The sequence below is a fragment of the Vanellus vanellus genome (assembly GCF_965231255.1).
Source record: "Vanellus vanellus genome assembly, chromosome: 1".
Classification (NCBI taxonomy): domain Eukaryota; kingdom Metazoa; phylum Chordata; class Aves; order Charadriiformes; family Charadriidae; genus Vanellus; species Vanellus vanellus.
The window spans coordinates 150,792,775-150,820,644 of NC_138905.1; the positions used below are offsets into that span (position 1 = coordinate 150,792,775).

Genomic DNA, 27,870 nt, shown 5'->3' on the forward strand with positions numbered 1-27,870 from the left:
AAAGACCCAGCCACACACAGCAAGCTACTTCTCTGCTTTCTGAATTTTCCAGATGGTAGGTTGAATTTTTATATTATCATTTAACCAAAAATAACTGATGCTACTGGAAAACAGTATGAAGTATTTTATAAGAAAGTTTATTTCAGTTCCTTTATGTGCTTCTTTATCTCAAGAAAAAAATTATATTAAAATAAGGGATACACTTACGTGATAGACAAATAATTTTGGGACCAGCATAAAGACTTATCTTATAATGAAGTGTATTTAGAAATGGATTAGTCCTCAGTTTTCTGGCAGATATTTTTACTAATTATTCAAAGACAGAAAATATTTACTGTGGAATTGATTTTTCATATTTTAGTATATTATGTACTTTTGTTTGCTTCAAAATAACTTGTAAGAATAATGTATATATCAATTCTAGCATTTCCATACTTAAATATTGAAATCCCTAAATTTTACACTCACAGCTGTAACTAGTGCAGGTATTAACTACTGTAAATGCTAGTTCTGGAAGATGTTCTGTGTTACTGCTGCTATTTTAGTAGCTCATTTTCAGTCAGAATGGGTTTTCTGGTTTGATAAAAGAACAAAAATGGTTTTCAAAATGTGAATGAAAGAATTCTATGTCTTAGTAAACAAATTTCACACAACTGCTATTTAATGGTATGTTTATGTTGTAAAGTCTGTTAAGCTTTTTAAAGTAGAAATTGCAATAATTTCCAAGTTTTGTTAGTATGCAAGGTATGGTACTTTTATAATGTTTGTTCACTTATATAAACAGTACTATAGACAGTTTGTTGCCAAATGCAGTTTTGGAAAAAATATCCCAAATGTGTTACTAACACAGTTGCCTTTGGAGAAGCAAGGAGTTAAGCTCTATAGGCTCCTACTTCTGTAACACAGCTAGAGGGTTCCCAGTTCTTTCATCTTCCTTTGGTATTTCGTCTCAGGGGCTAGATTTTTACATACTCCGTAGTTATCCCAAATCTCTGTATTTGTACTTTTCAGCATCATTCTGAGGTTTTCCTACATAGATCTTAGAATTAATCTCATAACGTACAGCCATTGTGAACTATAGGAAGAAAGAGATTTAGGGAAAGTCTCCTTTTATTTTTTTCCCTGGAATATTAGCAGTCTAAGTTTATGGTATACTAAGGACCCAAAAATCTGTTATGCAGATTTTACTTCAGACAACAATAAAACATAAGTTCTAAATACGTCTGCAAAAGCAGAAAGAAAACTCATCACTGTTTCCAGAAATTATGGCCGTTGTCTCTCAGTGCTTCAAGCTGCAGGAACTTCTTCCTTTTGACAGTGAGACGTGCCTCTTAGTGCCTGTGTCTTGTGCCTCATAATGCCCTTTTTATTTGACCTAAGTATGACGGATGTGTGGATGCTTTCATTTTGCTTTATGCCAAGTAATGCCACAAGCTGTAAGGCACTGGTGAACCCGTCCTTCTCTTGCTGTTTGCTATCTAGAACTGCAATCTCTGCCTCGGTTTTTATTGAGATAATTTGGCAGTTTGCTGCTGACTTTGGAAAATGCAAACATAATCACACTGTTCTTTTAATTGCCTGTATTTTCAGGGAATATTCCTCTTTAATTAGAGCCCCAAATATTGCACATATTCGCACACACAAACCCCAAACTATTTAAACTGCTGCCAATACATGGCAACTTAAAAATGGGGGGAAAATCAATAAAGCAATCATCAAATTTAGGTGGGGAGAATCCGTCCTTTCAGCACAACTATTTTGCACTGTTTTGGTGCAGGCTGGTAGCCCAGTGTGTGCAAGGTCTCTTGAAGACATACTTTTTCAAGAAACAGAAGACTAAATACAACAACTGGCAAATACGATGATAGGCAAATACAAATTTCTTACTCCTGGATCATTCTGGCACTTGTTAGAAGAGTTGGTGAGGGCAAGTAACTGGCTGTCTCCATTCCTGGACAAAACTGTATCTCACAAATGGAGAAAGCACAGCCCCTTGAAACTTTTTGTTGATCACCAGCCTCCCACTTCCAGGGCTGCAATAGCACTGGCAATAAAGGACTCACCAGTGTCTCCAATAGTGGTATCAGTTGTGGCCAAATACAAAACAGACACGTGCAAATAAAATATGAAACGAGAAAGAGCCTGACTTCCGACAATCTCCAAATCTAGTCGGTGAAACTGATTTTCCTTTAAAAGTAAATTGTTTTACTTTTTGTTGTCTTGCTGAAGTATCTGCCTGCTTAAACAAAATAGCTCTGAAAAGTAGTAGGGCAGTATAACTGCTGATATACCTTGTTGGGGGCAAATAAGTTAGTGGAACAGAACCATTTTGAGGGAAAAGGGTGCCAGCAGAGAAGGAATATTCTTGGTATTTTTTATGTCTATTTAATTACTCAAATACTGTAATATTAAATTCTATTTATATTCACCTTAGAGTTCTTCACTTAGCTGATTCTTAGGGTCATTTTGAAGAATAGGGTCTATTTGAAGACTTCACTGCGGAGACTCAGTTGACATAGAGGTATCCAATCTCAGTTGTATGAACGAATCCTGCTGCAGTTAGTGTTTTGCATACCATGTTTGCTTATGTGTATAGCCATACATGTATTTTGCATGCTGTAGGCATTCAGCATCTGATGGCACAGTGCTCTGGAAAGCTGCATAAATACCCTTTGGAGGGATTTGCCTTCCCTTGCTACACTGCTAGTTCTGATTATGTATATACCCTGCGTCGGTCCCAGATGCATCAGTCAGTCCCTCTGTGGAACAAGCGAGCTCTTCCAAATGTACGTGGGTACCAAATAGTCTAAAATCAGCTTGCAAAACTGGCCATCTGGCTGGACAGAAGAAAAGGCCTCCTCTGCATAAGGCAATGCTAAGTAGCAAAGTGACAAGTATCTGGAGACGGTGAATTATTGGGAATGATCAATAATGGCCCTTGTGAGCTGCAAGTGAAAAAATTAATTTCTGTGAGAAAAAACAAGTGAGACATAGGCAAGCCAAAGCTGATTTGAACCAATAAGATTAGGGCAGAATAACAGGTAGTGAAAGACAGTTAAGCAGAGTGGAAATTAGTGCAAAGAACGAAGTGGTGTTTTAGAGCAGATCTATATCGTAACAAGGCTCAGTGAAACCAAGTCAAGGAGCCATGAGTCCCCGTATCATTTTTCAACTGTGATTGAAGCAGACCTTAGCTGATGAATAAAGTCAACAGAGGTGCTGGCAAATGCAAATCTGTTTAGGTCCTGAATTGGATCCAGGCCTCTAATATCAGGCTATATGAAACTCAACTCCCCATTCCCACCTGCCAATCTAGTTTGCTCCCTGGTAGTGTCAGAAATAAGTTCTAGGAACAAGCCTTCTACTTGAATGGATGAACAAAGACAAATGCTTTGCTATGTTGATGCTGTGAATTTTGTTGTGTGCTGTTTTGCTCTGTATCTTTCTCCCCTGAGGGCCTACCCTGTCCCAGGTCACTCCTGAACCCTCCTCTGGGCCCGCTTATCCCAGGACAAAACTCCTGGTGTTGGTTGTGCTGAAAAGTACCTTCTAAAAATCTACTAACCTGGCCTAAGTTTTCCGTAAAATTAAAGAAGTCAATGGACTGCCTGTGCTTGTATGTGGTGCTTTTCTCCAGCTTTAACGAGCATAGTGTTTCTAGGAGGTCCTGCCTGGTCACCTGCTTCCCATAAAATCCGTGACAATCCATGTCACTTGCTGTGACATTAGAGCTGGGATGCTGCTTTTTTGGTCTAAACCTCATCTTTTCTATGATTTGTGAGTATCCCTGCAAAATACCTACACTGAAATTCCCAATCTTCTCTCTTCCAACACTAAGTTTTTGTTACTATTTTTAAGAGTTTTAAGACTAAGCTTCTAGATGTTATTAAACCTTCTAAAAGAAGAAACTTTCCATATCAATAAAAAGCCAATGACATTTCTGAAAGCTCAAAATCCAGTTTGTTCTGAATTTCAGACTTGGCAAAAATATAGGTCTTGATAAGGTCTGTCAAAGTTTGTTTAGTCTGGAAATCTTTGGCACTGAAATAAAAATTCCTTCAGTAAGTCTGATGACAGTACTTATCCTGCCTGTACATTTCTTGCCTATTTTTCAGTACTTCTCTTGTGCTCACTATCTGCAAGATATATCATAATTTGTTTCTAACATGATTTCTCTTGAAAACTTATCTGCCATCTGCAGTACCATGGAACTGCTTCTTCCTCACATGTGACAGTAGAACCCACCACTCTATGATCTGCAGTGAAGGACAGCATTTAAGTGAAGGCTGTGTTGATGGCAAGTAGAATACTTACAGCTGTGTAGTACAGCTGGATTGCATGTCTGCTGTCTCCTGAGATATTCTTAGATTAGGTCAACTTAATGTCCACAGACCAATAACAAGTTTCTTTAATAAAGGGGTTTGCTGGGCAGTGCCTGAACCACACCGCAAGGTGTGAATTACAGCAGATGCTATCAATTAGACACGAATGAAAACATCAGTGAGGCAGTGGATGTGCCCTACTGCTGTTACTTGAGTGTAATATATGTTCTTTTCTAGTCCATTTCTTCAGTTCTCCTTCAGGTTAGCACTGTTGATGACACTCACCTGGTTTTGTTCTTACTGCTAAACGCTTTCCTAGAGAAGCTGTCACTGAAGATACCTCCACTTCTATAGAAAGCCAAAAAGGTGTCATGTACCTAAGCAGTTGGTTGGATGTAAGCTTAATTCAAAGCCAGGGTATATATTTTCAAATCCAGGATCTATCCTTTTCTAAATCAAGGTAAATTTTTTCTGCATTGGACTATGAAAAGAATGCCAACGTACATTGAGCTTCCTCAAAAAAAAAAAAAAGCAACCCAGCAAGAAGAGGTTTCTGCTTGAGGCCCACCATGGCAGAGTAATTCCCCCACCCCCATTAAACTAAGTCATAACAGTAGTTTCAATGGAACAGCAGCTATTGCACTGATTATAGCACAAAGAGCACTATCTCAAAGCTGCAAAACCACTGCTACACACATACTCTGTACAGATCAACTCACATGATGCAGCTTATCATTGCATGATACCATTATCTGTTAGTAGATGTACATCAGTACCATGGCAGTGGCAGAACTGATGCAGTTACAGTATATTCTGAGATATCAATGTTTTTCTTTTCGGTTTAGAAATATGATGGGGTGTGTACATCTGATCTTCCTATCTACCTTCCTCTCGGTTTCCATGACATCCGAAACATGTAAGTCATATTTTAAAAATACTTTCTGATGAGGTTTATTCTGTAGAAATGTGTAGGCTGTTCCCAAATTGGTAATTTTTTTTTAAACCTAAAATTAGCTAGTTTACCTCAGGCCAAAAATCACAGCTTAGAAACTAGCTTTGTGTGTTTTCTCTGTATATTAAAATGCACCAAGTACTGTCCATTTCTGTGATGCTAAGTCTAGGTTCTACTTCTGCCCCTTGGAGGCTCTGCAAGCAGAAGGAAAAGGATCTTTTTGAACGGATGTGAGAGTAGCTGGTGTTCCAGGCCCCAGCTGGGCAAAGTCTCCAGGAGCGTGCTTAAATTGCACTGAACAGGGCACCTGCACCCCGCTGAACCAGGGACGTAACTGGGCCCTTTGCTCACTAAAAATGCTTTTTAATGTCCTGGTTTTGGGGGTGTCAATAGACAAGCGCAACGTAACAATAACATTTCCCTGCACAAGGGGGATATTCAAAACAGTAAGGTTTTTCTGACAGGTCAGCTCTGCTGACTCAGCTATATAAGGCTGACCAGTGCTGAGCAGTGACACACCGTTACATAGCACTCACGTAGTTCTAATCTCCAGCTGAGCCGCTCATTTGTCTGAAAAATATTCGAAGATATGCTCTGTAAATATTTCCCCATATTCTCAATTTTACAATATGAATGCTAATTTTCAAATGAATTAGATTTATTAAGAGGCCAAATTCTGTTGAAGAATTTGCAAAGATAATTTCCACTGATGTCACTGAGTTTAGATGAGACATCTCATTTTCTATGTGTTCCCTCTCCTCCTCTTTTTCCCAGAAGAAAGCTGTATTTCTGATGCACGCCTCCTTCAGCGGGGCAATGCCCACTTTCCTGACAACCCTTATATGCCCCACTATATTTGCGAGGCTCATGGATGGGAATGCTGTTAAAATGGTGGGCTTGGGGCTACTCATACATGATGTGGCTAATTTAGGTGCCTGAATTAGTAAGCGAGGCGACTAGTATTGTCCATAGAGAAGGACTACTTTGGAAAGAACCATAGCAGAAGTCAAGTGTTCACCATGTACAGAGACTCACCCCCTGATTTGTGCACCTACATGTCTAAAGCCAGGCAGTGGCAATACTTCCACAAAGTGTCATTTTTGATAGAGAGTCTCTATTTTGTTTAGCTATTTGGTTACCTACTCTCATTTTCATGCTCCCTTATCTACTGTAACTCCTCTACCGATCTCCGTCTTTGTGCAGTCTCCATCCTTGCCTATTTTCTTATCTTTCTCTTCTCCAAAATGCAGTTTAGCTTTCAGATTAGGGTTTCTTTTTTCAGTAGCCAGTTCACTATTTAGGTGCCTGGGCAAATAATATCTGTCATAATTGATTGATTCAAGTTTCTCTGGACCAGCTTCAGTATTCAAAACCAGAAATACACTCAGTTAAAAAAAAATAATAAATTAGTGCTTTACTCCCAAGTTCTTTCTCTTTATTTCTTTTGTGTGTGTGTGGTTTGTCTTTCTCTGCTTCTTTTTTGTCTCTTATTCCTTTCTGGCATCTTTTCACCTTCCCATTAGATTCTTTCTTTCAGTCTGTTATATTTCTTGGTTTTTTTTCACATTTTTGTGAACTTCAGAGAGAAGCTCTTCTGGCTTTCATCTTTTTGGTTTTTTTTTTGGATGATCCTATCTACAGGCTTCTTCCTTCTAGTTTTTTCTTCAGTGAAAGAAAAAAATTCATTATTTCCTTTTTCTATATTAAAAAGGTAGAGCAAGGGCTCTTTTCTGTTGATAAATAAATGTTAATTATACTGAAGTAAGGAAAGTGAACTTCATAGTACAGCATTAAAGCCAGTGCTTTCTTTTGTGTTTAAATTCCTATTTTGAATAAAACCAGGATTTCAAGCAAATATTTGCATAAGAAGTTCATTTCAAGAAATCGCCGTTTTTCAATTAAAACCTCATATTTTTTCGTGTATCTCTGGTTTGAATCTAGGCTTGGTTTTTTTTTTCCTTCCGTCCCACACATTAATTACTATTTTTGCAAATGAATGGCTCCTTAACTGAAGGTAAAAAAAAAATTCTTGAAAAAAATCCTGTGAGCATGTTTGCTATGTATAATCTCTGAGAACTCGAGGGAGGTAGGTAGAGGCACGTGACTGGCCAATTGATCCAGAAATGCCAAGTTTTCCCTGTCTCAGTGGGGCTAAGGTTTAATTAATCTGAGTTTTTTATCTTTTGTTCATTTGCAGTTGATGCAATGGAAGGTGAGGCTTTAGTTATAAAATGTCCCCAATGGAGTTCATCTGTGAAAATGACCTGGTATCACATGGCTACTAACAAAATGATTCCTGAAGAAGAAGAGGGATCACGCATATTTTCCTCAAAAAGATTTCTTTGGTTTCTGCCAACTTCTAGAGAGGATTCTGGAAACTACACTTGTGTTATACATTTGTAAGTGTAACACTGAAAACTGAAAGGCGTAAGACTGGAGACACTCTGCCCCCCACGTTTTAGTAATACAGTCTAATTATTATCTGTGGAAATGATGCCTTTTTTCATGGTGTACACCAGTTCATGTAACTTCATTCTGCAATTCCTATTTTTGACAGGTCATTAAAAATCAATCTGTGACTGAACAACAGTAACCATCCATATGTTTATAAAAACAAAACTCACATTTGTTACAAATATGTAATATATTCCATGTAAAAATACTATAATTGACATAGCTTTTTCTCCATTTTTAAAGTTCAGATAATCGCACAAAGTCAGTGAACATGAATGTGCAGGTGCATCCGTACAAGCAAGGGATATGTTTCCCAAGTCAGATTCGTTACCCAAATGACACTGGAAGAGGAAGAATTGTTTGTCCTACAATTGACAATTATAAGAATGCTACTATCATCCAGTGGTACAAGGTAAATAAAAGCCTTATAGCACCAGTTGTAGGTCAGATTACCGTGAGAATCTATTTGCAGCCAAATAAAGAAAGATTTCTTTTCCAGGACTGCAAACCTCTTCAGGGAGAGAGATACCTCAAGGCAGAAAAATACATCTTTATTAACAACCCAAGAAAGGAGGATGATGGTTATTATACTTGTCAATTTATCTACACTCATAAAGGAAATGTGTTTAATGTCTCAGCAACAAGGATTTTCATAAGCGAGGGTAAGAGTCATTTTGTAGCTTGTTAAGATAAAAAGGACTGATGTCTACTCAAAGCAAAGGAATCTCCTTTTGTATATTAAAGAGAAAAAGAGTTTCTGTTGGTTTGTTTTATCTTCTTAGGGAAACTTTAGATCAGCTTTTTTTAGGTGAATTTTGTGGACAGGGATCCATATGGAGCAAGATGGGGGTAAATTCAGACCTGGTCACTTTCAGCTTCTTTGCTAAAGTTTCTGACGACTCTGGTTACATACTGCTGCTGGTAGAGCTCTCTGGTACCTCTCATTTCTGAAATGAAGGGTCTTCTCAGTGGGATCCCACAGAGCTCTGCTTTCTATTTGTTTGAGGGGAGAAAAATTTGTTGTGGTCAATGGATCACTGGTGTGTCGATGGCCTACAACTCAATGCCTTCTGGTCTATCTTGATTATCTAGCATTTATTTGATAGTAGGCCTTAAAAAACCTTTAGATTTGCCTTGAATGAGACACAATGAGCAATATATGTATAGACAGAAAATGAATGGAGCACAGTGATTATTGTGTCTTTTGTTATGTTGAACTTGGCCAACATGGCTGAGATGTGTGGACTTTGGGGTGCCTCTAGGATGCAGTCTCCTCAGGGAGGCTTTGGATTTGGATGGTGGCCAGGGGAGGAGCGGGCAGCAATCAGCAATTCCAGATTGTATCAATTTTCGAACTGTCTGCAGCGCTGCAATCAGATCAGTAGAAAAATAGTCAGAAGGGTTGTTGAGGGTTTGGGGACAGGGCTTGGGTTGGTTTGTTTGTTTGTTTGTTTTTTCCCAAAATAGATAATGTTATTTTGCAGACAGACATCAGACCTTCTTGCTGTGGGGGAGTCACCCAGCTTTGTGGGCAGAAAGTAGACTTGGAGCGTAGGAGCCTTGATTCCAGTTTTTGCTGCTGTTCCCAGATCTCAGCAGCGGAATTTGTTCTGATTATTCTGCGCTGGACAGAAGATAGATTTGAGCCTAGACTTAGAAAATCAGTAGCTTATGAGGTGTCATGCCTTTCCTCCCCATCTTTCCTGTAATACCCTGTTGGTCTACATGAAACTTCTCTGCCTAACAATTTTTGTTTGAATGTACTTTCATCATAACTTCTCTAACTGGTCAGGAATATTGTTGTGTCTGGGTTACAATGAAAAGTGCCGGTTTTATTTGGCACAAAGGCATCTAAATTTACAAAAGCCTTTGTTTGCATTCAGGCAAATGACTTCAATTTGAAGTTAATCTGACTTTCTTTTGAAACCATTGCAGAAAGAAGCGTTTGCAACATAACATGTGAAAACTGAGCTTGGTCTGTCATGTCTGCTCCAATTTTTATAAAATTCGAAGTACTTAATGACAAATTCTTTGAGTTTTTATCAGCCCTTAAAATTAGTATGCTGATGAGTGGAGATGTTATGTTTTGATAATTTTGGCTTATGTCATACATTCCTGTTGCCGTTCAGATCCACACTGACCAAGAGGACCTTCTGCCTCTGCATGCTGGCAGCTAAGAGCTTAACATAGTCGGCTAGCTAGGAAGTTACTGACTTTCTCCTGACTTCTTTTTTACTGTATCCGGCTAATGAAAATTGGCAACAGTTAGGATGGGCAAAGAGACTTGCTTTTCTGGCAGCCCAGGAAACAGGGGGTTAAATGAGGTCCTGCAGATTTTTTAGGGGTTTCAGAGAGTTACCTTGAGATGGAAAAGCTTAATGAGGGAAAGAGTAGCAAGCAATATTTTTAGAGTGGGAAATATGAAACAATATAAAGGGCAGGAAAAGAAGAAAAATGCACCAAGGGAAAAAAATCTGAAATATGTGAATACCTAATTCAAGTCAAGTGGCTGGATGCAGTTTCAACCTGTCCATAACAATTGTTAATAACAAATATTTATGTCAAAGGAAAAGCAGCATTTCTTCTAAAAGGTAGTGATGAGGGATGCTCAATGTCATGGCAGACTGGTGTAATGGGGAGCAGCTGTGTGCAGCAGCGTTGCGCAGACAGCAGAAAGAGGGGCCTGGGAACCAGACGTGTTCGGCTGTCAGGCTGCAGGGATGGGGGCAACAGAGGGGAACACAGGCAGGCAGCTGTGGGCTACAGGGTCCCCAGTTCAGATACTGCATGAAAGTACATATTTGCTATTTCATATCATGGATATGTGTAATTTCTCAAATGTCTGAAGGAATTTCTTTATCTCTTTTTAAAAACAAAATAAGCAATTGAGAAAACACACAAACCTATAACCGCGTTTGCTTTTTTTTTCCACTCAGCAGCTACAACAGTACTTGAGAAATTAAAAATTTTCCTTGCTCTTTATGTACAGAGGTGAAAATTAAATAAATGAGGAGAAAATACTTAAACCATTGACATGCGCAGAATCCCCAGGAATATTCCCCAGGTCATAGGAATAAAATCAGATGGTCCCAACAGACATGCAAAACACTGTTGTAGTGTTAGTTTGCAATTCTGCTTTGGAATCTTAAATATTAACTGTACAGATTATGATCATTATCTTACAAAATGCTTTTTCACAATTTTCTAATATGTGCTTTCTTTCCCTTCTTAATTTCTAAAGCAAAACATTCACCTCTACCTCCTCAAATTTTATTTCCAAAAGATAAAGGTGTAATAGAAGTGGAGCTCGGTAAGTACAAACTATAAATTGTTTTTAAATTAACATTTTGTGGTGGCGTAGTGAACATGGGAGTCTTCAAGAAGTTTTAATGATGGAATTTTTCATTACGTTTTTGCACCATAATGTTTATCAGATTTAATTCACCCCAGGCACAATGATGTGAAGTTAGATATAATTGATGGGTTATTTAGGTATTAAGCAGAAGTTTAAGGGGATTTAAATAACCCATTCTACCCTTACTGGGATAGACTAGATTACTCACATGGTCAGTTATTACATCTCAGTTGAAGGGGTGACAGCTTCTGTCCACTTCAAAGAGGGCTTTAGCTAAATCCCTTGAAACTGCTTGATGGTACCCCTAAGAGAGAAGGATGGACTATTCTTGCAACTAGAGATACTTCTTGTTACTTGCGGTTCCAGTCTGGAGACAGTGGCTGTGGCTCTCTTGATGAATGAAGGAGAGCAAGGGACTACTCGCCGGCCCTGAGGCCATGGAGCGCTGCCTGTCTCATGTCCACATTGGCTAGCATTGAGCAGCCTGTCTGGCTGGAAGATACCAAGAGGGCTGAAAGACAGGGCCAAGGAGTGAACTTAGAAATAGCAGTTGGAGAGCCCATGATGCAGAGCTTGCTCCCTGGATCCCTTTCGTTTAGGACCATAAACGTTCTCAGTGATTCAGATCCATAGAGTCATGGAATCATAGAATGGTTTAGGTTGGAAGGGACCTTGAAGATCATCTAGTTTCAACCCCCCTGCCATGGACAGGGACACCTCCCACTAGACCAGGTTGCTCAAAGCCCCATCCAACCTGTCCTTGTACCCTTCCAGGGTTGGGGCATCCACAACTTCCCTGTGCAACCTGTTCCAGTGCCTCACCACCCTCAGAGTGAAATTTTTTTTTCCTAATACCTAATCTAAATCTACCCTCTTCCAGTTTGAAGCCATTACCCCTTGTCCTATCCTACAAGCCCTTGTAAAAAGTCCCTCTCCAGCTTTCCTGTAGTCACCCTTCAGATACTGGCAAGCTGCTATAAGGTCTTCCCAGAGTCTCCTGTTCTCCAGGCTGAAGAACCCCAATTCTCTCAGCCTGTCGTAACTTTCAGTTACGCAGATTCACCCTGCATAACTTGCAGCATCAGAGCAAGGTGCTTGTGGCAGGAGTGAGAGCCGTCTAGGGGTTTTGTATAGTCAACGGAGAAAGACGGACCTCTACAGAAAGCGACTGAGCCCGTCTGAAACATAAATAGGTAGCCCAGGATACCTGTCTCGCAGGGCAGGTGGGGTGAATCTGGGCCACTGGGAGAAGGGACCGCAATTGCCACTCCACTGTTTCTGTCCCACAGCAAGACTGTTGTGGTAGCAGGTACTGCAGGTGCCCAAGGCCCTCTCTAAGGTGCCACATACTCAGAGAGTTGCATGTTGACTTACCTTCCCGTTCTTTTTTCCTCTTTCCCCCAGTTGCTTAATCACTCAAAATTAGATGATCTGTGTTCCAGGACCACCTTTCTCTAATAAGATGGTCAGTCTCTAGTGCTCTGTGGACTCTGCCAGCCCCTCTGGAACAGTAAATAATCTGGCACTGCTTGCAAGGAGCAAATTTACTTTACATTTTAAAACCCTTTGCTGTACTGGATCTATTGTCTCCTATTTGCAAAACTGAAAGGATTTCTCTATACTCCCTAATACCAATTCAGGATGTAAGTCATAAGATTTGTTAACCTTATCTAAGCCCTGCTTAGATGCAGATTTACATGGAAGTAATTTGAAGCGTTTTAATTATACCTTCTTCCAGTGTAACGGTGAGTCTTTGGAATAAATATTTCCTCAGGACAAATACTTAATAAGTAATTTCCTGTTTTAGTTTTGCTTGGACTGGTTCACTTTACTTTCGTCCAGCTTGAATAAAATCCAAGATAAGACTCTGCACTCAAAACTTATGCTAAATAATATTTATTGACAATAAATTATGTTATTTCTGTGTGCATTTGTGTGTAAACCAGCACTTACTTTCCATGTTCCTCAACAGTTGATTACGTGGGTTAAGCGTCACAAGTAACGTCTACGTTGCCTTTTGCAATCCTTGGTGTTGTATTAGATAACTTGTTGAAATCTTCTATTAATATTTCTTTTCGAGTCTCTTTAATGGATCATTTTCTCAGCAGAAAGAATATGTCAAAATTGCTAAGACAAAACTCACAGGTGATATGAAGATTTGTAGAAAAAGCTGTTATGAGGAAAAGAAAATTATACTTGTTCTTCATCAAGGAATGTTTCCATCTCTCTGTGTCTTGATTAGGTGCTGCTTTGTCTCTGAAATGTCAGGCCCGCCTGGGGATTAGGAAACCGCCAATGGCTGCTGTCAAATGGGATGTGGATAACATCCAGGTGAAATACTTAGATTTTTCAAGATTTCATGAAACAACTAATTTGTAAGTACACATAACACAGAATAATCTTTCCTCTACGCAAACCATGCCTCGCCATTAAAGCCAATGGTAACAGCTTTCTCTTTTTACTAGTTTTGAAGGACGTGAGCAGGAATATTACAAAGAGACCACTTTGCATATTACTGAAATAAAAAAGGAGGATCTGCAAGCAAATTTCACATGTGTAGCGGTGAACGAAATGTACAACACAAAGGCCACGGTGACGTTACAACTCAAAGCACAAAGTGAGGGTAAGATTTTTTCATTTTGTTTTCATACACTTTGCACTCAGTTTGAAATATGTTGGGGATTTTATTTTATTATTCGTTTCTGTTAGTAAGAAAGTTTCTGCTAGTAAGAACGAACCCCACCCTGCTTCCTTCCTACGTATTCAATCCAATGGCACAATTTTTGTGGCTTCGTTAAGTCATGGAAGTCCTTGGGGTAAATTGTGCTGAGGGGAGGGCATTACTCAAATGGTGTCAGCAAAAGATTAAATATGCAGAGCAGGACAGTGTATCAGCCATGTGATAAGATATCCTGTTTCTAGGATATTTCTGCTCGGTGACAAATTCCTCTTGCCTTGAAGTCATGTGGTGCACTTGGATTTGAAGCACACTGGTATAGCGCAGTCTACACCGCAAGATACTCAGGCTGTAGAGGAGCCTCTGCAGATGAGAGCCGGGCAAGGGACTGACATCTCCTTTGGCCATCTTGCATCACAATGCATTGCGAGGAGCAGAGATTCTTCTTCTTTTGAGAATCAAACTGTTGTTGCTACTGCAGAACCTTGGCAGAAAATAGGCAAACTTTAAAAGCGAGAGTTTCAGACGCCAGTTTAGCAGTTTGCTTGCCTTCCCTCCCATACCACATCCACTGTAGTGCCTTGGTTTTTGACTGAACGAATGTTAAGTGGCGTGACCAACTTCTGCCATGTCTAGCTTTATCCTCTCTGCCTCTGAGTGCCACTGTGTTCACTGTGTGCCACACAGAGGTGTGGATAACACTTCAGAAGCTTTCCCTTGTTTTTGTTTTTAAATTCATGGTTCTAGTAGTTTCTGCCAGAGAAGGAAAATCAAGGTTAGTAAATGGTGGGGACTGGGATGGCCTTTAGCTCCTGTGGGATTTTTTTTTTTTTAAATAGGGTTAGCCAGATACCTGAGAAAGCACTGTCACCAGCACCACTGACTTTGATTCTTATGGCAGAAAATGTCATCGTGTTTGCGAAGGCACAACAAGAAACTGCGGTCAATGGTTTCCTTTCTTATCCCTTCAGATATGCTGACCCACCCAGGACCTTGAGAAGTAATCTCCAGGACCTTAACAGGCATTAGTTTTCTATGAGAGAATGCTGGAAAGAGCAAAATCGAGTGTATTGTGATCACAGGGTGTGCACAGCTCCCTCTCCTGCAGTATTTTTGAGTGTTCATCACTTCCTACAGGATTATGGCTTCAAAGCACAGATCTATTTGCTTGCCGTAGCCTAGACTAGAAGGGATATAGGTGAATTATAACAGAGGATGGGTCATCATGAAGTAGGACAGCACTGATTACCCCCAGAGGAAGGTGGCAGGACATGTTTTGGTTGGATATTACTCAATGAGTGCAAGGTTAGCATCACCCAGGAAGTGGGAAACACATCAGCTCTGCACTGAATTATCTGAGTGTGGGAGCGTACTTGCAATGAGAGGGAAGGAAACTGAGGAGCAGGTCCTATTCGCTCGAGTTCAGGCAATACAAGTCCTTTAATACAAGCTCCATATTACAAACTACTTGAAGAAAAAGGTGTATTTTCTATTCTGTATTCATCAAGCGATTCATTAAATCTGATTTCTATTGTAGACAACTCTTATTTTGGTTTTTTAGGTCTTCAGTAAATGTTCACGAAAGCTCTTGACTGTGACCCTCCTTTCCTGCTGCCTGTTTTGTGTGGATGTCTGTCCCATTCTCCTTGTCGCTGCTATTGTCAAGATGCCTGCTTCTGCTATTAAGCCCTGCTGGTGTAAGCAATGCTACATCTGCAAATCGTTGTGCTCTGCTTTAGTTTTCTTCACTCGCTCCTCACACAACTGAGCAATATTTATGCTAAAACAGTGACAGATTGCCTCTGAATATAATAGAAATGCTGTAGGGTTTGCTTTTGCCTTACATCTTCTAAATTTGTGATAAAAAAAATCTACTTTTTTGTGTTTTGTTTGTTTGTTTCTTTGTTTTAACTGGAAAAAAAACACAGTTGTGGGTTGTTTGTGTTTTGTTTTTCTTTTTTTTTTTTAAATATGTGGTTGTTCCTTAGTGTTTCCCACAGCAGGAATTGTGTCTGCTGGCTACTATCCTGTTAATGCGCTTTTTATGTAACTTCCTGCTCTGCATTCTGATTTATTTTTTTTCCAGGGCATTCAGTATGGCTTACATTATCATTATTTGTAGCACAAATCTATGATAAGAAGTATAGGATTGTACCACTTACTACTCAAATTAGTCAGTTTTGGGAGCATTTAGTGAACTAGATAAATAGTGTTTAGCCACACAGGTGACAGATTAAAGGAAGAAGCAAAGATGTTGTAAGCAATTGCATTAGAGCTCCTCTGTGTTAGTACCCGTTCAGTCTCACAGCAATAGTTTCTGTCTTCAAAAACCAACTGAATGAATGGTTTGGCTCACCACAGGGAAGTTTTTCATGGGAACCAGGAATTGAATCTATTTTTTCAGAGTCATAATCAAATACTTTAAGTTCTAGTTTACTGTTAGCAATATCATTACGATTAACCCCAGCAATTTGCTTTGATAACAATCCTAATCCACAGAAGAATAAAAAATTGCCAGAGAGGAGTGATGAGAAAAGGAGGAGTTTCTCGCACAGTCAAGTGTGGTGAGAGCTGTTTGGTTTTGTCTCCAAGGCATATAAAAAATACTCCCTTACTGTTGCCAGGAACGGATGTCATTGGCAAAACTGCTTGACATTTCACAAGGGAAAAAAGTGTGTTTTGCAGTTTAATATATATGCTGTGCACACATGTATGTATTCACATATGTGTGTGAAGAAAAATGCTGTATTGTGAAAAAAAGTGTCTGTCTCAAGTGTCTTTTCACTTGCCTTTTTAGGTAGGAAATAAATGCTGCTAAGAGAAGCTGATCAGCTGTTTAGAAATAAGTTACATGACCTAAGTACCTCAGTTACGAGGAGTAATGCAATGCAGTCAGCTCCTTTTGGCGTGTTTCGGTGGTATCCAGACTGTGCACACTATGTCTGTTAGACAGACATAATCAGGCAAATTCTTTCTTTGCTTTACTGCAAGAACTTTAATGAGGATTTGGCTATGAATTTTGACAGTCTCTGCAGCTCTGTTTTTGCCTCCATTAAGAGGTGCTATTGTCCCTGCTGCTTTCAGCTGCTGCTACCTTCAGAGGTTTCTTCTCCTGCTGAGGAAGATCTTTCTCCTTTCTTTCTCATCCACCCCCTGTCTAGACTTTGATCAGTCAATATGGAACCCATCCTTCCATGCTATTTCCCATCCTTTCTCGCCCTTCTTTGCCTGAAACTGTTTGGTACCTTCTGACTCCTTCACCAACACTTGTTCATGAAAACCATCTTTATGTCTCATAATACCTCTTTACAGAAAAAATACGTTGTCTCATTTCCTCCAAATCTTTCAGTCCTACATCTACCTTTTTAATTCCAGATATGGTGATCACCCCATGTTTTACATCCCCTCTCTGCCACAAGCCATGTCCTCTCATGTGCTCTGAGACCACCTGCATAACTTGTGGAGTGTTGGCCTCTGGTCGCTGTAAGGCTAAGGAATTTGTGACAACGTTTAATTCCCTTTTCTTCCACCTTTTCTGGCAAAGATGTAGGTAGTCTTGCTGGACACCTGGCAAGAGATAGTGACTCTGTCTGCCAGACTACTCCCCGTTTCCCTCCACAGCTGCTTGGTGTCTCTCATGCTGGAAGATATCACCTCTCAAGAACAAGAAAACTAATGGGCTATACTGTTCATGCCAGTTCTGCTCATCAGTAACTGCAGTGAATCAGTGTTCACAAAAGTAGCTCTGCTGGCAGAGGGGGGGAAGCTGTTAGCTCCTGAGACAGAGGCAATGACAAATAACTGGAGAAACACTAAAAGTTTTAACTCCTTCTACCAGCAGACCAGGGTCAGGACAGCATTCCCTTTAACCTGCCTGCTAGGGAATACATGGGCTGTCTGAATACCTTCCAAGTCCTTCCCTTTTTATCAATATATAAGCTGCCACTGGCTTTTAGTTCCTGATCTTGATTCAGGGCTGGTTAAATAAACTGGAGATGTCTGACCTACAAGCGTCATCTTATTTCACCCTGAGCATTCCTCAGTTCTCATTCACAAGGAAGTGTAAAATGCCCAGAGGACCACAAACTGGTCTGGCATGAACAATCTTCTCTGGAGGAGGCCAGAAATTCCAGTCACTTGGAGCAGAGATAAAGTTCAGCCCAGAACATCAGCTCTGTTCTTCTTCAAAGATATTTAGTGATGAACCTAACATTTTGTGTCATCTTTGGTAGACGGATGTGGACAGGAATTCCAGACTCAGATGTCTGCCTTTACAGTCTGGAAGTGTGTCCACCTTAGAAGCCAGACAAGTTACAAAAAACTGCTGTTCTGGAGTTTGTCAGGAAAGCCTTCAAATGTTGCTTTCTGACGTGTTTTCTCTGGCCTCTCCAATATTGTTTCTTGTAAGCTGATAGTTCTGTATTCCCATTGCTCTTGAATATAAATAAATAGTATTAGAAGACAGTCTACTCATGAACTCTGCCGCTAAATGGTGCAGCAAAGGCAAATAGAACAACAGGATCTGTTCAATCTCATTCAGGGCCTCCAAAAGTGGCTTCTGGCCCTTGCCCCCATTGTGCTGGATATAGCTGGTTTATTCCAGAGAAATGAGAGGCTGAGTCAGCCTTACTGGGAACTGAACCTGCTCTTCCAGGAAGACCCCTGTGGGGTTCTTGTCTAATGCTTTACAAGCTGTATATGCACAGGAAATTTATCACTTCTTTTCCAACCTTGGTCTAATCAGTGCAAAACCAAATGTAAACAGCACTTTTTAGGTTTGTAACTGCAGAAGTTGTTGTCCAAACCTGTTTGATCTCTAGATGTTTTGTAGATACTTACTCAATGCATTACAACAGCATTTGTAATGTTGTGGTGAGCACACCCTCAACAAACGAAACGATAGGAAATAATGGCAATCTCTGATCCTTGGGTCATCCTCACCAGGTAGTGGAAGGGGTTTTCTCATTTTGTCTCTGCGTGTATTGACCAGGAAAGCAGATCAAATCGTCCACAAGGACAAAGTTCCTTCATGGGTATCACATAACACTGTTAAAACTACAAAATGGTCAAACTTCACTATAAAAGAAACTGGTTCTTTTCTTGCCCACTTCAATTTTATTGGAAGGTGGTTTCTGCAGGCAGAATCATAGAATGGTTTAGGTTGGAAGGGACCTTAAAGATCATCTAGTTCCAACCCTCCTGCCATAGGCAGAGACACCTCCCATTAGACCAGATTGCTCAAAGTTCTGGTGAGGTAGGCTTCATCATGTGCCTGATGTTTCTTTCTCCCTTTAAATGGCAAAGAAAGAAGCAGGAAGAGTGTTAAAACCATGTCAGATTTACTTTGCATCCTACTAGAGGAAAGGGAAAATGTACTTGTAAACTCTTTATTTATATAGCTTTCCACTGGAATTTCTCAGGCACCAGTATTTTTAGGTTGCCTCCATTAAGTACTGCTCAATCTTCTGCCTTATTCAACATCTGGAGAAGCCAGGGAACCTGTACGTTTCAGTATGAGGCTCTTCACTGCTGGATATTTTGTCTTGTTTCACTCACCTAGTGCCAAGTCCAAGAGAAAGCTCTGAAATTGTTCCTTGGTGGTAGTCAATGCCTTCACCTGGCAGCTTGCTGCCTGCATACAATCTGCAACATTTTCCAATCTGTTGTGTTGCCTCTTCTGTAGAGGAAACTGAGATTGCCTTTTCAGCCTGCTTAAGATGCACCTCCTCAAGTGCCGGTGAATGGCCAGCCACGTCTTGTGTGTGTTTTGCAGGCAGAGGGAGGAAAAGCCCTGACCATCTGATCCCTGCTCTGAATGCACAAAGCTTGGTTGGGTGGAGTTGTTACCAGTACATAGAATCATCCTCCATGGGTTGAGTTGCCGTGAAGGATCTTTACAGTAAGGATGCCAGAGCTGATCTCCATGTTAGTATTGTCAGAATACTTGCATTTAAATTTAAATGTGGATAACATTCAAAGGAATATTTCTTTCCTCAGCTAAGATAATTCTGAATTTGCAGCATACCTCAGATCTCCGGAACACTGAAGAGATATCTAGTGATATTCCAAGTTAGGGCATTACAGCTGGCAAATATTATGTTTGCTATACTATAGTAAAAATAAAAATTCAGATGAGCCCTTTCATGCAGATGTGATGCACAATTTGGATGTTTTCATGTGCATTCCTTTGGGGGTAAAAGTTCATCACCCAGTCCGATGCCTCTGGAGTTATATTTTTTAATCCAAATCATTTCAGTGATCTGAATCACAGAAAGTCCACACAGCGGCTATATCGTTACAACTATAGGATGATGAATTGTCATGCTAGGCAGGAATAATTAGGTAAAGAAGATGGACTATGAATGGAAATCTCTTAATGAATTTAGTTGTCAGAGGAAAAATGTATGTGGAACTGCTTTGAGTCTACAAGTTAAAACCAAGTGGAGTAGATTTAGGTATCTTTCATTTGCTTACGAGGAGATTTCTACTATGCCATTAATCTTCCCTCCAAGGGAATAACAAATCTTCTTTGTGTAATTGCTGTATAAAGCCTTTGATATTTTAATTTCAAACTTGGCTATCTGTAATTCATAGTGTTTTCAAAACTGAATCCTGGGTGAATTCAGTATGTCCAGGACATAGGTTAAAAGTACCTTCTTCAGCTTTGTGGCTGTAACAGTCTGTGGATTGTTTCTGTTTTTCTAGTTTGGAGAGAGTATCAAACGACCTTGTGTCTACCTCCCATTGCCTCTTGCTGCAGCAGAACTAGGCATCAGCTAGAAGACGCACATATCTAGATTGAATTCTGCTCCATGAATCAAAGAATAAGTGAAAAAATAGGCTGTTACAGAAATGCAGCTGTCTGAGCTGTGGTAGAAACATGGTTCTCCCCTAGAAGACTGATAATGACAATCTTGTCTTAGACTAGCTGTGTGCATACGATAGCACAGAGCTGGTGACTGTAAGCCATCCTTATAGAATCATAAAATGGTTTGGGTCGGAAGGGACCTTTAAGGTCATCTAGTCCAATCCCTGTACAATAAGTGGGGACATATTCAACAAGATCAGGTTGCTCAGAGCCCTGTCCAACCTGACCTTGTATGTTTCCAGGGATGGGGCATCTGCCACCTCTCTGGGCAACCTGTTCCAGTGTTTCACCACCCTCACCGTAAAAAATTTCCTCTTTATATCTGATCTGAATCTAACCTTGGTAAGTCTCCATCTCTGAGGTGGAGGTGGTCAGATTCAAGAGCTCTTCCATGAAGGAAGCTGGAACTAAAGTGCGTGGCTCCTTTCTTTCTCAATTTTCCTTACTCGTCATTGCTATTTTATGCTCCTGACGCCCTTCAAAGGAAGAGGCAGGGGAGAACATCATCTGCTTCCAGCATAGTTTATTTTATATTTGTGACCGGGACATGTTCTGTTTTCCTGCTTGTTTTGTGTATTTTGTTCTTATCTCACAGATTTCATTAATTGCACATGTTTCTCTGTACCCTGTTTGTGCAACTACGCCAGAAGCCTCCGCTTGTCCTTCTGTGGACACTTATGGTTGTCATGCGTAGGCTTGGATGCCTTACAAAATGTTTGACCGTTGTTGCTGGTTATTAACAGTTTTATAATGTTGCAAAATACTTAAATACCGTTGTCAGCTGTGGTGTTTAGTGTAGGTAGGTCGGGATTTAACAGAAGTAAATATTAATTATATACTGCTCAGTATGCTTGTAGTTTAGGGGTCTTTGTGTTGGCTACACCAGTTGGGGAAGGAAAAAGCTTTGTCGTCTCTGTCGTGAGCTCCTTAAAGCTGCAACAGAAGTAAGAATATGAGAGGCTGAGGCTTCAGCCCATGGGCTAACTTCTCTACGGCTAACAGCATATTCCTCTTCTTTGCAGTGGATCTTCCTGACATCCTCTTGATCGCCGGATCTCTAGTTCTGCTAGTTGCAATAGCAGTCTCTGTTATACTTTATCAATCCTTTCGAGTTGATATTGTCCTACTGTATCGGGAGATATTTCAGCCCTACTCCATCAAGGATGGTGAGTAAGAATTGAGAAAGTAAGTTTTAAAAAAGGAAAAAGGCAAATCTTATGGAAATGAATGTTTGGTAGTTGTGTAGTAATTCGTATGACACCTGAGCTTGATCCTTCGCTTTCTCATGCCTTCCAAAATCATTTAGGTAAGGGGGGTGGTGACACGTAGCTCCAGTAGGGCTTTACATTCCCTTGTTTCCTGGGTTCTGTAGTGATGTATTACATAAAAGAGAGATTCAGTCCTGGTTTCATATTTTTTAAACAAAAATATTTGCTATGAAACATTGAATGACAGTGAAAATACGATTTACATTGCTATTAACTGTACTTGTTATGTGGTCTCTAAAGCAAAGGAACCAGCCTGCCGGCTAGTGTGTTCACAGGCATGTGTTACAGCAATACAGTTCTTATCAGCCAAAGGGAAAGGTACCAATATTGTGGAAGATTTCAGCTCAAGATTAAGACATCTAAATTTCGTCACGTGCAATGGAGGTGCACACGTGCAAGTTCGCATCATAGACATGAAACCTAGAGACCTTGATCTGGGTTCAGTTGTTGAACTGTGAGCAGCTAGTGCCACCTGAGCTCCCTTAGGACTTAAGAGAGACCTGAATCCCTCTGCAGTGGCAGCTGAAGGGCAGGCAGTGCCTAATGACACTATATGGTACATGTTTTTATGTGACCAAATCCAGCTCCTCATCAATAAAACCAACTCAGTTAACCAGGCACTGGGACTTTGCATCAGTGGTCTAAACATGGGCATCCAGAGTAATTTGGCATGGCCAAAAAAATGAACACGTAACACAGTTCTATCGGACGTTGCAGACTTCTGGAGCAGGGGCTGGAGATCGGGCTGAGCACCATAGGAAGGCCTCAGAAGGCACTAGATGGGCATGTTTAGGCAACTCAACTGGGCCTCTGGAATTTACGTGAGAGTAATCTGAGTCACTCTAGAATTCACTAACTTTACTGGCTAATTCTCCACTGATTGTAGCAGGAGTTTAGACACCTAGCTTTCATGTAGACGCCTAAATTTATGTTTTTAAAAACTGAAGCTGATTCCTACCACAGACGTCTGCATGGTAAATATCTACAGTTGATCTAGTTACTCATGTTCTCTTTAAAGAGGAAAGAAATAGGCTTTTTAGGGCAGTTTCCATTTAAGTATATTTTACGATGAAATGAATCAGACTCTGGAAATGGCTTTGTCTTTTTATTGTAAAGGTGGTCTGGACAAGAACCTCAGACAGCAACAAAAGAAGGGATATGGTCATCTCCATTGGAAGGAAAGGAATGGAATATTTGGGATTAGAAAACAAATGCTATGATGGAAAACATATTTGAGAGAAATGAAGAAAAGAGCAAAAGAAATATTTGACTTTGTACTTGGTTCTGACTGTAAGACTACTTCCTGAATAAAAGACCTTTTCACTCAGAAGCAGATATGTTGTGGGAACGATGAACAATTTCTTCAAGGTGGAAGAATTTAAGTGGAATGTCTTGTCCTAAAAGACAAAGGCTGTTGACAGCCTGTTGTATCACTGCAATAACAAATAAAAAGATTCATCTCTATTTTATGCTAACAGGCATCGATCAATTGAATTCTTATTCTATATACTTTGGGATACAGCCTTCATAATACAAAGGTCAGGTTCTCCAAAGTTACAAACATAAGGACACAACAATTTAACATGGAAAACCTGTGCACAATCTTTAATTTCCAAACCGGCATTCGATGACATACATTATTCAGATTAGCAGGAACTCTACTTAGATCTGTTTCAAAGACTAATATTTTTATTTCTCTTCCAGCTTTTGCAATAAGCAGCACTAATTCATGTTAACGTCTTCCTCTTGCTTTGCCTTACAGATGGGAAGATATATGATGCGTATGTTATCTACCCCAGAAGCCACACCAATGAAGCTAATTTTGTGGAATATTTTGTTTACCAAATCATGCCAGATATTCTAGAAAATAAATGCGGATATAAACTGTGTATTTATGGGAGAGACATATATCCTGGAGAAGGTAAGTTTCAGATAAGATAATGCACAGAATGACTTGTCAAGCTGGAGTAGATTGTGGTTCTAGTCCCTTTTAGGGCTATAGGAGGTCCCTGTACGTTCCTGAGCTGGCTGCTCATCTCCTCGGCAGCTGTGTGTCGGCTCTTTCAGGCAGGGTGACACGATGGCACCCTGTGCTTGCCAGTGTGCTAAGAAAAGCAAGCTACAGGGCAGGGGCACAGGTCGTTTATTATCTTCTCGGGTCATTCAGCAGATGTGACCCTAAGTATGACTCTTTTAAGCATACACCTGCTTTTCGGGTAGTGTAACTCTGCATAGCCATTATCTTGGCAAAGCCACAACCAAACTGTGTGCAAGTAGGTCTACAAGACACGGAAGAGGAGCAAACCACAAACTGAGTTGAGGAACTAACCTTGCTGTTATCACTCAGGGTTTTTCAATCTGTTACGAGGGCGTTAGAGTCACAGGAAGTTCAGCTTCTGTTCACTGACATGACCTACTTTCATTTCACACAATTCCCAGTGCTAATTCAGGAGACAATTGGTATTCTTTATTCCCACTTCCTTGTCTTCCAGAATGGAATCATGTTAATTAATCTGTGCTAATTTCCATATGGACACCTCTACACTCTCTCTTATGATTGCTGTCATCTAGGTGCTATCTGCTTCCTTTTAGAGCTGACCTGTCTATTCTGTGCTCTGGTTGTTCTGTGGACCAGATCTTCTCTCCCTGTCAGTAAGCAGGCATGAAGCCAAAGCTGACACATTTTCTGTTACACATTTCTGAAATCATCTGCATTGGGCCAGGTGTCATTCACCTGCCCAGAGCTGGGCTGAGATCTTTGATGTCCTTCTCTTTTGGAGAGTTGCAAACGTGCCGCCTGGCCTAGAGAAAACCCACCGCAACAAGAACGTAAAAAAAGGTGTAAGAGTTGTTGAGCCAGACCATTCCAGCATGCCACATCCAGAGCAAGGAATTAACCGTACCTCTCCAAACTGTCAATGCCAAAAATTTATGCCACCTGTTCAAATGATTAGAGACAGGGCAATATTTTGCTGCTCTCAAACTGTGGTTTTGGATGGCAATCCTGAAGAAAACTGAGCACAACATGCAACTGAGCTGAAGACTGTGGGACTAAGAGAGGTTCTAATAAGTTGGTTGAAAACAAAGATATTTTCACTGTACAAAGGCATGAATGGATGCCTGTAACCCAGGAGTCACAGACAGAAGACTCACCAAGCCAGCCTTGGAGAGTGAGTAACTTTTGTTTGACTTGTTCGGTCTGATTTAATCAAAACTCTAAAAATGTCCTGAGCATTGACCATTGTCCTTCCTTTTCTCTTCTTGCCTACTTTCCCAGCCTTCTGCTTTTCTCTTCCTTGTCCACTTTCATGCCCCCAGATGCTTCCACCTGGATGGAAAAGCTATTCGGAATCTGCCTGCCACTGGGAGCACTTAAAAATTCTCTGCTTCCAGGCAGATGGACTTTATCCATATGGTCCTCACTTTTGTTTATCTTCTGATCTTGAGCCTTTCATTAGCAGGTTTCCAAATCCAAAACCTTACAATTAAAATAGGCTAAGCAGATTAAAACAGGAAATGCCACTTCAAATTACTGCAATCCTTCCTGAACACGTATCGTGGCATTTGATGAATCATAATTTTCACTGTAAAGCTCCACGTATTTCCAGAAAACAAGAAAAGTGCAGTGAGGATATACAATGGAATTATTATTTCAAGACGTGCTTATGACTCTCAGTTCTAAAGCAAAGGTTTGTTACTTGAAACTTGTGTTCTTCCAGTAAAAAGGAAAGTTAAACAGAATGATTCAAGTGATAAACAGTACGACAACTAACCAAACACTGCTGGACCTGCTGGATTCGTAATACACAAAACCATGACCAAATGACAGAGGAATGATTAGACTTCACTGGAGCAACATTCTGTGTAGCCAAGTGTCTTATCATCAGCAGTGGTCATGGGCAAAGGGCTGGAAAAGATTTTAAGAACAGAACAACCTTATATTATACTTCCACTAATGTACTCTCCCAGCAACACGTGGACTTCAGATGCTCAAATTTTTGTGTATAATAGCTGCGGATGGATTTTTCTTTCACAATATTTTCTGTCAATTTCTGAACCCATATAAACTTCTAACATTCATGAAACAGGTTGATATGAATCCCTTGATTAAAGTATTTGCAGCATGCAGCCCCACCTTTCCTCTTGCACCAAGTATGGCATCAGAAATCCAAATGAAGAAGTGAATACCTCCCCAGGCCCATGGTCTTTCAGTTCTGGGCACAATGGACCACACCTCAAAATGGAGAAAGATGTTTTTTTTAAAGCGGTGTTATGATGGGAACTAAACATATGTCATAAGTAGCCACTTACCCTATTTTTTCTCATGTTCCAAAGGATCTATTCTCCTAACATCAGGAATATCTAATGAAAAAGAAGAAAATGAAAGGAGTTTGAATTGGGGAACATCACAGAAAGGCAAATTATTTTCACAGAATACTCTCAGAGCCAAGACATAGGACAGAGAATTCATTGAAAGGGTTCCTGACACAGGAGCTGAAAAAGCTGGGCCTCTCTGAGATTGAGAAGACCCTTGCGATGGGCTGGCAGCCCCCAGCAAAGGAAAAGAGGATGCATACGCAGCGGGCTGATGGCATCTGCAAATCAGTGGCTTTGTTAAATAATTGTTACGTTGAATTTCCTTAGCTAGGCTCCCACCTCCTTTCTTTTGGCCCAGCATCACATGCTCCCACCAAAACAGCTCCAGCTTTCATTCTACAGACCACAGGAAACTCTTCTCACTGGGATGAGTGTTTCACTGAACAGCCATTCATCTGCAGTCTTCCTGCTGTAGATGTCACATCAGGTCTCCGAGAAAAGCAGCTCCTGGGGGCTTGATGTGGGCCTTTCCAAGCTGGCACAGAAGTTTCTCCCACAGCGTGCTGGCTCTTGAATTCCCCCAGTTCAGCACCTCCAACATCACAGTCCCCGTTGTGGCTGATCAGCTCTCCCTAACAAGACAGTGGGAAAGAAAAACACCTTTAGTCACTCTGACATACATATGCCCTGCAAATCCGGATCCACCCCCGCGGGGCGGATGCTATCCCTATGCACAGTTTAGCGTATAAATTAGCATGCTATAGCTCAAGAGAATTAATATTCCCTCTGCCAGTAAGTGAGCCTCTTAGAAGCAAGACACCTTAAAGTCTGCAAACGACTGAAACCAGGACAGTAAGTATTGCCGGATCAGTCTGTAAAGCACTAAACTTGATAGAAAACAATTCATTACACGGAGACTATTGACCAAGCACAAATTTGATGTAATCCAGATCTACTGCAGCTTGACCCTAGGTTGTTGGATTAGAAATTTCTAACTGTTCTTAAAAGCAGCGAAAATACTAATGTTTCGTCCAAAGAAAACATCTGAAAGGAAAGCTTTGGTTTTGTTGTTTGTTGTTCTTTTGTTCTTTTTTTTTATTGTTGTTGTTTCATTCTGTATGATGTCCACCCCCTTTGGGTTTTGTTTTTTTTTTAAGCTTTTTTTCTGTTGAATAAACTGTATGTGACTGAAGTGAGACATAAATTATTTCTGGTTAAGAAGCAATGAAAATGATGTGCCTAAAAAATTCATAAAAGAAATTTCAGGGTCTCATCATTTTCTTGTACATTCCTAGATGCAGCCAGTGCGATTGAGAAGAAGATGCAGAAGAGCAGACGGCTGATCATCCTTCTAACACACCAGCTGATTAATTGTAAAGAACCTGCGTATGATCAACACATTGCTTTATACAATGCCCTTATTCAAAACGATGCAAAGGTGATCCTGCTGGAAATGGAGACAATTGGGACTCACGAGAAGCTTCAGGAATCTCTTAGGTTTATTATTAAGCAGCAAGGTACCATCAAATGGAGAGAGCAGCACACTGTGCACCCACAGTCCTCCAATTCTAAGTTCTGGAAGCAGGTGAGGTACCACATGCCGCTGACGCTCAAGTCCTCCTACTCAGCTAATGCCAGGTGAACAGTGAGTCTAAGA

The 27,870-nt window shown here is 40.4% G+C and overlaps 1 protein-coding gene across 1 annotated transcript; it reads left to right on the top strand.

Moving 5' to 3' along the window:
- IL1RL1 (interleukin 1 receptor like 1) lies at nucleotides 1-27,870 on the top strand. Its single transcript, XM_082484686.1, has 11 exons — nucleotides 1-55; nucleotides 5,168-5,238; nucleotides 7,472-7,673; nucleotides 7,972-8,140; nucleotides 8,228-8,390; nucleotides 10,970-11,038; nucleotides 13,326-13,458; nucleotides 13,549-13,706; nucleotides 21,651-21,794; nucleotides 23,659-23,817; nucleotides 27,509-27,870. Exons 2-11 carry the CDS (start codon nucleotides 5,172-5,174, stop codon nucleotides 27,853-27,855), a joined length of 1,611 nt encoding a protein of 536 aa, XP_082340812.1. The 5' UTR covers nucleotides 1-55; nucleotides 5,168-5,171; the 3' UTR covers nucleotides 27,856-27,870.